The 11,571-nt window shown below is 45.7% G+C and overlaps 1 protein-coding gene across 6 annotated transcripts in view; it reads left to right on the forward strand.

Annotated features, from left to right (window-relative positions):
• Nucleotides 1-11,291, forward strand: part of SEZ6L (seizure related 6 homolog like) — a 189,083-nt gene extending 177,792 nt beyond the window's left edge. For 2 of the 6 annotated variants that reach the window (XM_054510471.2, XM_045886464.3), the window contains 4 exons: nucleotides 2,749-2,781; nucleotides 4,978-5,092; nucleotides 7,132-7,234; nucleotides 8,704-11,291. In XM_054510471.2, coding sequence (XP_054366446.1) covers nucleotides 2,749-2,781; nucleotides 4,978-5,092; nucleotides 7,132-7,234; nucleotides 8,704-8,733 — 281 coding nt within the window. In that variant the 3' untranslated portion in view covers nucleotides 8,734-11,291. The remainder of the gene's footprint in view (nucleotides 1-2,748; nucleotides 2,782-4,977; nucleotides 5,093-7,131; nucleotides 7,235-8,703) is intronic. The other 4 variants (XM_064578576.1, XM_064578573.1, XM_054510470.2 and 1 more) reach the window with 3 other exon arrangements.
• Nucleotides 11,292-11,571: the final 280 nt, after the last annotated feature.

Genomic DNA, 11,571 nt, shown 5'->3' on the forward strand with positions numbered 1-11,571 from the left:
AGGAAAATTAATAGGGGTTGTTTTTAAGAAATCTAAGTAAGGATACCACGGAAGGGCCATTTTTGAATCTATATGTGATCTGCCCCCTGATTATTTATGTTCCTTTTGGGATTCGCTACAAAAGTATCTCATGCAAGAAATAGAAGAAACCAAAGTTGCCAACGAAACATTAGCTGTTTTTCCCTTCCTTTCTCCATCCCATCCGTTCGTTCCCGGGAAGCCAGTCTGGATCACCTGTGAGTGTCCTGTCTCCCCAGTTCCCTGGACTTACACAAGTAGACACACTACAAAGAGAGGGGCAGGGAGTATTCGTTTGTTGCCAAGTAAAAAAACACTTCATACCATACGTATTTTGTGTTTTGCTTTCCATTTATCACACACATCTGTCAAGTTGGAAAAAAGAAAAAATGGAGCTCTGCCTTATCTTTTTAATTACCATGGGGCATTGCACTCTGATGTCTCCTAATGCATCCGCTCCTTCCTCTGTGCATGGATCTACCAGTTCTTTTCCGGTTTCTTGTTTGTTTTGTCTCCTTTTGCCCAGAAATGGCCTTGCCCATGAATCTTTGGGTGCTGACATTTCTCATCGGATATGACAGATTCCTCCAAGGGGGATTGATGGTGTGGGCAAAGATCTGTGGATGTTGAGATTTTGTGGGTTTTGCCAGATTCTTTTCTGCGACTGTAGTGATTCATGCTCCCCCTCTAATAATGTGTGATAATGTCCTTTTCCCCACATCCTTGCCAGCACTAGATGTTATCAGTTTTGTTTTTTTTTTTAATGTTGCCAATCTGATGGGAAGATGGAACTGCCATTGAAAATACATGTCAAGGGGAGCCTGGGTGGCTCAGTCGCATTAAGCGTCTGCCTTCAGCTCAGGTCATGATCCCAGGGTCCTGGGATCGAGTCCCACACCGGGCTCTCTGCTCAGCGGGAGGCCTGCTTCTCCCTCTCCCACTCCCCCTGCTTGTGTTCCTGCTCTCGCTCTCTCTCTGTCAAATAAATAAATAAAATCTTTTTTAAAAAAAAGAAAATACATAATCAAAAACACAAGAAAAGATAAAAGGTGCTCGGTTTTGCATTCCTGAAACTTCTATGTTCTAAGATAGGTGAGCCCTTGAAGGCCCAGCAGGTGAGTGGCCCCCTGCCCCTCACTTTCTTCATCAGGCATGACAGAGTTTCTGGCAGGAAAGGATCTTAGGGGATGTTTCCATCTTTCTGTCCCCTCCACTTCCACTCCTGAGACCCCACGACTCTGTAAAGATATGACAAATCACTTCCTCTTCCAAAAAAGAAAGTGGGGTGCATGGCTTTGTGTTCTGGAGTTGGCTAAGTGACTGAGGGTCAATGTAAGGCCACCTGATGGGGACTCGGAGGCCCTGGGATTCAGCCTGGCTGGGCTGTGGGCCACCTGCGTGACCTTGGGCAAGCCACCCTCCCTCCCTGACCTCGGTTTCTATTTGTGTGAAATAAAAGGAAAAGGCGGGGCCCTGGAGGCTGCATTTTAACTTGTGCCCCAGGAGGCCATTGACCACACTCCCAGGGACACAAGTTCAAAGTCTCCTTCCGGCTCTGAGATGCAGTAGGAGTTCATGCATTCCCAGACACTCAACCCAAGTCCAGCTCATGTCTTGGGCGGGAAGTATCTATCTCATTTTTCCCATTTTCCTGATGCCCTAGCTCCAGAGATAATCTGTAGTTAGTTAGTTAGTAAGCTAGCTTTTCAACTGGTTCTGTTGGCATCACATGGTAATGACCAACGTCAAAGAGTGACTTTGACTGAGGCACAAATTAAGAAGTCTCTGTATTAGGACGTGCATACAGCCGGGCCTTTGGTGGCCATCCCCTGCCACCCCCTTATAATGCACTCTGTTTATCTAAGCCCTTCACTCTGGGATTTTGCTTCTTGGAAACCCATCCACATGGGTATATTTTTGTGCTCACCGACCATGATGTCTTTGGTGCCAAAGCCTGGGAATGCCAGTCCCCATCATCTTGAACTTCCAGAGAAGTTTTACGGGGAATACGGGGAAATGAATGAATTCCGGAGAGTTCTAGTCTGTGGCAGTGAATGGAAATTGTTTTACAGGGAATACGAATAATGGTCAAATAAATATGGAATAGAAGTAAAACCAGAAAGGTTCATATAAACACGTATTTCAAGGCAGGAAAACAGTTTCAGCTCTGGCTGGATTTTGGAAGTGGGGCTTTATCTTGAGCCTCACTGTTCATCAATCTTTGACCTACATAGGGAACAATGAAAATGAGCAGAACTATGTAATTAAGAGCAGAAGCTGGGGAAAGACAAGCAGTCTGGTTTTAAAGACTGCCTTCATCCCGCAGAAGCTATGTTGAGATCGGAGAAATTGCTTCACTTCTCTGAACCTCTGTTTGTTCATCTGTAAAATGGGGATGATGATAGTATCCACCTAGTGAGATTGTTGTGGGTGTAAGTGATACACACAGAAAGCTCTTGGCACAGTATCGGACATGCGGTGAGTGTTCAGTAATTAATCACAGGGACTACTATGGTCCTTGTTTCTTTCATATCTATGTCATGATCTCTCAGGAACCTAGGAAAGGATGTGTCCAGGCGCTTCCACTAGTTCCAGGAACCCAAGATAAATCAAAGCTGATCACTAACTTCAGCAAACCATGGCACAGGTTTTTGCTCTTAATTTTTTGGCTTCATTTCATACAGAGTGAATTCACTCGACATTAACCAATGCTTCCAATTTCCCTTTCAGTTAATCAAGACAGCTTTGAACACGCATTAGAAGGTGAGTTCCATAATGAAAAAAAAAATCCAATAAATCAAGCTAATAGCAGAAAACAAGGGCAGGTTCTTGCATGTCCTTCTCCAGGCGCTTTAAAAAATAAGCAGAAATTCCATCTCCACACTGCTGAAGATAATTTCAAAACAAAACATTGTAAAAGAAACAAACCATTGAATTTGCAATCTAGGGTCCTAAGTATGACCTGAAAGGGATTTGTCACCAGTTCTGTTCTTGAGGTAAGAAAATCTGAGGGTCCACATGCCTGAGAAAGGCACAACCCAGCTGTATGACTTTTCATCCACATGGTGCTCTTTAGGGGAAGTAAATCCAGTGATGCCTCACCTTCCATGCTGAGCACCCCGTCTGCCTGGGAGATGCTCTGTGGTCCATTTTCCCCAAGTTACCTGTCCCTGTATCCTCCTTGTTTTCTATTCTCCTCCTATTAAGAATTACCAAGTGAGGGGCGCCTGGGTGGCTCAGTCGGTTAAGCGACTGCCTTCGGCTCAGGTCATGATCCTGGAGTCCCGGGATCGAGTCCCACATCGGGCTCCCTGCTCCGCAGGGAGTCTGCTTCTCCCTCTGACCCTCCTCCCTCTCATGCTGTCTCTCATTCTCTCTCTCTCAAATAAATAAATAAAATCTTTAAAAAAAAATTAAAAAAATAATAATAATAATTACCAAGTGAGATTTATTAATGGGGAATGGATGGTAAACGCTAGCCAGGATTTTGTTTGGGTTTTTATTTTGTGGTTCCCTTCCCTTTCAACCCCTCCCATATATAAAACATTTTATATTCTGTATAACCTCCATTCACTTGGGTACCAAACCACTCACTGGGGCTGTGGTGTCATAAGATGTATATATATATATATGGTTTCGTTTTTATTTTAAAAAACTGATAACCAATTAAGGAGTTTTTATTATCATTTTGGGAGCCATTTAGCTTTCTGACAATAAATCATTCACTCAGAAGGTGGGGCCATGCGAACTACATGTCACTAGTTGCTCTCCTTTCCAACAGATGACATTTTTTTTAAGATTTTATTTATTTATCTGACAGAGAGAGGGACAGATAGAGAGGGAACACAAGCAGGGGGAGTGGGAGAGGGAGAAGCAGGCTTCCCACTGAGCAGGGAGCCCGATGCGGGGCTCGATCCCAGGACCCCGGGATCATGACCTGAGCCGAAGGCAGACGCTTAACGACTGGGCCACCCAGGCGCCCCATACAGATGACATTTTAATCCCAACAGGCAGAGCCGGGCTCAAGCGTAAGTGCAGAGGTGGAGCGTGTATGAGTCACTCTGCAGGGAAAAGGGAGAGCATTTCGGGGTGTTATTGTCTGTCGCGTCAGGCCATCCCTTTGTTGCCTTTCAGCAACCAATGAACCATGGGAAAGTCTCAAAGGCCTGGGTTGCTCAGAGATGATGAGAGCCGTTGTAATGTTTTGTGCTCATGCATTTGTCATGGGTGTTAGCATCGATTTTTCAGACTTCGTAGAGTGGCGGTTAATGGATTATAGATTGGCCTGCAGCCAAACTCTGTGGGCCATGGCCGTGGAGAAATGGCAGAGAAAACCTGAGTGCGGGTGTCCGGAGGAGATGTGGGGTCTCCCTTCAGGCTGTGCATGTGGAAGGTAGTGGGGTGGGGGAGCTCCAGGTGAGGCCAAGCGGGTGCAACCGTGGCCTCTGAGAATCCAAACTGGGTCTTCACAGTTGGGTGTCGTGAGGGGCGGGGTGCAGTACTGAGAACAGGCCCAGCTGCCCAGCGCCCTCTCCTGGAGGGTCTGATAGAGCAGCTCTGGGAGGCACCTGTCAGTCTGGGTGCAAGGAGCTCCCCTTTCCCATGGAATGTCAAGCAAATCTGCCTTCCCAGTTAGCACATATGAGATTTTCTCCACGCCAACTCCCCCCCCAAAAAATGGGCATGGTATGACCAGGGGTTAAAAGAGTGTCATTCTCAGTAGCCCCATGACCACCCCACCCAAGGATGGGTCTGGGCTCCGTTGCAAAGAACCAGTCCCATTATCTCTAGTCTCTGCCTCTTCTCCCCTCTGGGGATCCTGGTCTAACGACTAAGGCTCTGCGATGTCAGCTCTTTCAATGAGTGCAGAACTGGGAAGGCAGGTGGCCACCTGGGAGCCAGGTGCCCATGCGGGTTGAGGGTATGAGACCAGAAGGCTTCACTGGCTTATGTGTTTAGTAGCAGAAGCAGCAGCCGAGACATCGCTGGAAGGGGGAAATATGGCACTGGCTATCTTCATCCCAGTCCTCATCATCTCCTTACTGCTGGGAGGAGCCTACATTTACATCACCAGGTAGGGGGCTTCGGGGCAGGGCGTGGGGGACTGCCATCCACTCAATGACCAGTGCACTGGAGGACAGGGTCTCCATCTGTAGCTTGGGGTTGGTGGCATTTGGGAGCTTGGAGATGACATGATTCAACTCAGCGCTAGGAGAAATACTCCTACTGAGCACCTCCCACCCCATCTGAGGCAGGAGGGCTGAGCATGCAGCAGCAAATAAGCTGGCACTACCCCTGAGCTCAAGGAGCTGTGGTTTAGTGGGAGAGACAGACACACTGACATCGATCCCATCATGCACTCATTCATTCGTTCACTTCCTCCACAAACGTGTCGACAATCTACTACATACCAGACATTGTCCTGCGTGTTGGGGATCATAGAACTTGCCTGCAATGAGGAAGGAAGGTATTTAGCCATGGCTAGGATATTCACTAATTCATTCAAATTCACAACTATTGAGCACCTACTATGTGCCAGGCAGTTTGGGGGGTGGGGGACAGTTCTAGGAACATCACTGTGGACAAAACCGAAGGAGATCTTTGTTATGTGGTGCCCAGGTTCTAATGGGAGGAAGATAGACAGCAAGTAAAGTATAATAAGAAAAGTAAATATGGTTTACTCTTGAACAATGTGAGGAGGGTGAGGGGTGCCGACAACCAGTGTGTTGAAAATCTGCATATATAACTTTTGACTCCCTGAAAACTTAACTACCAATAGCCTACTGTTGACCAGAAGCTTTACTGAGAACACAGTCGATTAACATGTGTTTTGTATGTTATATGTAATATATACCGTATTCTTTTTTTTTTTTTTTTTTTGAGAGAGAGAGAGTGTGAGTGTGGGTGTTGGGGGCAGGGCAGAAAGAGAGGAAGAGAGAGAACCTCCAGCAGGCCCCATGCCCAGTGCAGAACCTGACATGAGACTGGATCTCCTGACCCTGAGATCATGACCTGAGTTGAAATAAAGAGTTGGACACTCAACAGACTGAGCTACCTAGGCGCCCCTAATACCGTATTCTTACAGTGAAGTAAACTAGAGAAAAGAAAACGTTATGAAGAAAATCATAAGGGGGGCGCCTGGGTGGTTCAGTCAGTTAAGCATCTGCCTTTGGCTCAGTGGGGAGCCTGCTTCTCCCTCTCCTTCTGCCCCTCACCCACCACTTGTGCTCTCTCTCTCTAATAAATAAATAAAATCTTTTAAAAAAAATCATAAGGAAGAGAAGATACACTTGCAGGACCATACTATATTTATCAAAAATTTCACATATAAGTCAACGTGTGCAGTTCAGACCTGTGTTGTTCAAAGGTCAACTGCGTACATTAGGGAGCAAAAGGGAGCTGGAGTAGGGGTGATGATTGCACTCTAGAAGAGGAGTCCCCACTGAGACATGACATTTGAGTAAGTACTTGAAAGTAATAACAAGTAACCTATGCAAATATCTGGAAGAGGAGGGTTCCAGGCACACACAGTATGTGCCAAGGCCCTGAGGCAGGCATCTGCCCAAGATCATTTTTTTCTGTTTTTGTGGATCCCACAGTGTTGAAGGGGGAGAGGAGAAATACACAAATTATGACACACTGTGTTACACAGTGTAGTACACAGAAATACACAAATTATAACACAACACATTGTGCTGAGCACAACAAAGGAAAGAAATAGAGTGTGGTAATAGAAGAACCACTTTTTAAATAGGTAGTCAGAGAAGGTTGTTCTGAGGCAACACGATATATAGTTGGTGCTCAGTAAATGCTGATTATTGCTGTTGTCGTTCTGTGTGAAAGAGGGGCTCGAATCACCTTACAGGTGAAAACCAGCTGAGCTCCCCCGCTCTGCAGGAAGGGGAGGTACTGAGGTTTTAGTTGTCAGTCACCCGCTTAGAAGTTGAGAGCAGTTATGATTTTGGTATTCACCCACTTGGATTCTCACTGCAAGAGGCTGTTTCTGCACACCTTCTTGGCATTTGTGGAGGTGCCCGTGCCCGGGAAGGGGCCCCAGCTAGCTGTCCTCCTCTGGTATTGTAACTCCTATCTCCTTCGCTGTCCCTTTTCCAGATGTCGCTATTACTCCAACCTCCGCCTGCCCCTGATGTACTCCCACCCTTACAGCCAGATCACCGTGGAAACCGAGTTTGACAACCCCATTTATGAGACAGGGGTGAGTTGGCCTCTCTTCTCTTTTGGGTGGCAGACTTTGTATTGGGTACTAGGGACACAGTTGTAAACCAAATAGACCTGGTCCAGCCATTAATGAGCTTATAGTCTTGCAAAGGAGACAGAACTCAGTAATAATAAGAAGAAGAATATGGGGGCACCTGGGTGGCTCAGTCGTTAAGCATCTGCCTTCAGCTCAGGTCATGATCCCAGGGTCCTGGGATCGAGCCCCGCATCAGGCTCCCGGCTCAGCGGGAAGCCTGCTTCTCCCTCTCCCTCTGCCCTTGCTTGTGTTCCCTCTCTCGCTGTCTCTCTGTCAAATAAATAAATAAAATCTTCAAAAAAAAAAAAAAAAGAGAATATGTACCATGAGCCGGGCACCTTAAATGCATAAGCTGCCCAAATCCCAGCAACTCTGTTGTATACCATGCAGTTACCTCTGATGGACTGATGACGATACTGAGGGTCAGAGAGACAAACAGATGATTTGGCCAAGGTTGCACACAGCCAAAAGCACAGCTTGGAGCCAAGATACAAATTCAAACTGATGCCATTAATCATTATATTATCCTGCCTCCCTTGAACCTCAAACAATCAAATAGGCCAATGGGTATCTTGATTATAACAAATCATCATTTTTAGGGACCATGGAAAATTTGCAGGGCACCATGATGCATGGTCAAGACATCCTAGCGCCTTAGCTGTACTCTACGAGTTAGAAGCAAATCACAGGTCCTGCCCACACTTAGGAAAGGGGATCATGCAAGAATGTGACCACCAGGAGGTGAGGAGAAGGGGGCCCACCTTTGAGTCTTCCCACCATACTCCCATCTACCATAGATGTGCTTGCTTATCTGTGTTGACCCAGCAGGAAAACAGTAGACCTCCATGAAAGCATGTGGCAATGACCTCTTCTGGGGCCAAGGCTCTGACTTCTTATATCTCCCAGCTCCTCTGCCTTGAAGGCCTGGAATATATTACACACACTTGTGTGTGTAATTTTCGTGTTATAGTCATTTTCGATATGGCACTGCTAAGAAGAGGTCGTATGTTATTTTACATTCTATATACCTTGTTTCCAAATCCGAAAAGAAGGTCAAGCTGATTAAAAAAAAAAAGAGCACTTCAGAAACTAGATCTTAATAATACTTATTAGCATAGTGTATCAGCTACCCAGCACTATGATAAAGCTGAGTAACAAATAATCCCAAAACTTGGTCGCTCAAAGCAAGCGATGTTAATTTGCTCATCAGTCTGCGGGGTGGTGTTTTCAGCTTGTTGCAGCTGAGTGGTCATCCTGGCTCAGCTGTGCTCACTCACACATCTGGGATAGGCAGGTTGTTGGTCGGGTGACTTGGCTCTGCTCTCCACAGTCTTCACCTCCTCGGCTAGGACTAAAGGCTCTCAAGGCATGCTCTGCCTGTGGCTCCACCACGCAATGGTTTACCCAATCTGTGCTTCTCTCTCTTGCAGGAAACCAGGGAGTATGAAGTTTCCATTTAAGGACAGCTACTCCTGAGAAGGGAGCTCGCAGATCGGAACTCAACTACAACCTCCTTGAGAAATTCATCCAGAGACCACATGGCATTTGATTGAAACCCCAGAATGTTGTCTGTCTTTTCTTTAGACTCTTTATTGAAGATTCACTGTTTTCTTCGCTGTATTTATTATATTTAAAATTGAAATAGGTGTGTTTGGAGGTGTCGCAGCTGCGGCCAAATCCATGTGACAATCTCCTTTCCAAAGGCAGGCAGATGACCTGCAAAATGACCAACATGGCAGCAAAGGGAAAAAAAAAAAAAGCAGCTGGGTTTCCCCAACAGCAGGGGCCATCACCTGCAGCTCTTGCTACATCAAATTGCACGCATTTGGGATCCATGCCCTTGGTGCTTTTAGGACAAATCCAAGCCCCAGGATTAGGTTGGAAAGGGTATCTCTTGATGGATTCACTTGGGTCGGACTTTAGCTTGAACAGGTCTGCTCCAAAACAAATCCCGGGTCCGCTCTTCCAAATGCTCTCAGCTTCTAGAAGGTCTCGCCACATCCCCTCCCTCCCATGATCCTTCTGAAGGCGGCAAAGGTGTGACCATGAGCATTCTCATCTGCCACCCTGGCCTCACTGGATGCTGGTAGAATCAAAAAATGTTGCAGGGTAGATGAGAGATTTGAGAATTCAGAGAGAGTGCGGGGGTGAGGGGGGGCATTGAGTGAAGTTAGTAAAATGTTCTTTCTTCTGACCCTCCACCAAGAATGAAAGGGAAGGGAATTTATGCTGCAGGTGCAAGAACTGATCCCTTTGTGCAGCAGGGCCCCCCTTAAGCTGTGACTGTAGATGCCCATGGGGAGCTTCCCCCACATAGTTACATGGTCCCTATTTTGGTAGCTTGTCTAGGCAGCTCTGGAGCTAGGGGAGGGCAGTTGGTTTTGACATACACATTGCCTCCTCCGGGCTAGAAGCTTGGGCTTCAATCTTGGGGGACCTGAGGCCCAATAATTTTCTTCTGCCAGAAAAGAATCCTGCTTATATGCTCCTTAAGGCATGCATTCATGACGCACAGCAAGAGATAATTCAAGGCTGCTTTCCAGCCACCCAAAACCCACCCCATTTTATGCAAAACAAAACAAAACAAAAACAAAAAACAACCAGAGGAGAATTGTTCCAGACCATTAGTAAGCAATGTCATATTTGGAGAAGGTTCAACGATGCAAATAATGTACCCTTTTTTTTAAAAAGGCAGAATCCAGTCTTTGCTTTTATTTCCATTTGATGCTTATTCTAACCCTAACCCTGGGTCACCTGGAAGGAAGAACTCTATTAATGATATTTAATTTTAGAACATACTATGGTTACGTGCAAACTAAACATTTGTCTTTTGTCGAGACTGACAAAATATGAAATCTTTATTCTAACCCTGTTCCCTAAAAGTGGACTAAGAATCCTTATTGGCTGTTGGAGGAATAGAAAAGGTGTTGATTTTTTTTTTTTTTTCAGGATACCGATGTCTTAGTTATGTCTTTAGTAGCACAGCACCTATGACCATGTTTTAAAAGTTTATTTTCACCTAGAGATGGATCGTGTGAGCTTGGCAATGTCCAGTGTGATTGGAAAGACAGGTTGGTGTCTGTTTTTCTTTTTAGAATACCTGAATGTGTATTTGTAACATGTAAAGGTAAAAACATAATAATAGTGCCCAAAATGCACTGGGCGTCTCATTTCAGCTCATACGTGTCTGTTTTTATAAGATCGATGTCAAAACCCCTTGGGATTAAATATTTTTGAACAGGATACAATCTTGAGCAACTCAAGAACCAACTGAACCTTCCTACAAGCCACTCTTTGTTTTTAAAACAGTGGGGAAATAACGTTTACAGAGATTTCGAGCTTCAAAGAATGCATGTGATGGTGTGTATTACATGCTAATTCCTGTAAGCTGTATCTGTCAGCTACCGCCCTGTGCTTTGAAAATGCACACACTCGATCCTTTTCATCTTGGAGCTCCTCGTTTTGCTTTTTTTTGGGGGGGGGGCGCTGGGGAGGAGTAGAATTATTTAGCCAACATAAGTATGCTGGTTGCAACTTGAGGGCCATCCTACTTAGTTCCACAGACATGCTTTAAATACTTTCTGAAGCCAGCTCCGTGGAAAGCCTCCAGTAACTCAGGCTGATAGCTTTGGAAACTGCAAAACTGCCCAGCAGGAAGCAAAGCAACGACATAATTAGGATGGGTTGTATAAGCAGAAGTGACTTGGCAAATATATGGGGAGATTAAGGCTGAGCATAAGCCTTGGGCAAAAATGACCTTTCTTTGGGGGTAAATCCGAAGGGTATGACTTTCCTATGCCCTTGAGAAGTCATGGGGGGGGGACGGGGCGGTCATGCGAGGTCAGATATTATGGAGTTGTCCAGCACCCTCAAAGGTAGGCTTTCTCCTGGGACGTTTTCATTTTCATTTTATCCCCAAACAGAATAAAAAGCAAAACAAACTTTCTAAGCTAGAATAATGAAGTTAAGTCATTTTCCACTTTGTATATATTGATGCTAATAAAACAAATGAAAAAGAGGCAAAGCTATGGGGTTTTTGTTACAAAGACACTGCAGGGTGGCATCGAGGGGGAGAGGGTGTTTCTGGTGTCTGGGGATTGGGTTGAGGTAACACCTGCTGACACTTTGATTGACAAGACAGGCTGCCAACTTGGGAATGGTTTCGGGAACATCGGGTGGGATGTTCAGATCAAGACAGGACAGCGGGCTGCCGTGACAAAGACGGGAGGCTTAAACAGCAGAGGGTTATTTCTTGCAGTTTTGGAGGCTGGAAGTCCAAGACCAGGGTGCTGGCCATT

The sequence above is a fragment of the Mirounga angustirostris genome, unplaced genomic scaffold, assembly GCF_029215605.1.
Source record: "Mirounga angustirostris isolate CCGP_5_RB_7025 unplaced genomic scaffold, mMirAng1.0.hap1 SCAF_14, whole genome shotgun sequence".
Taxonomy (NCBI): Eukaryota; Metazoa; Chordata; class Mammalia; order Carnivora; family Phocidae; genus Mirounga; species Mirounga angustirostris.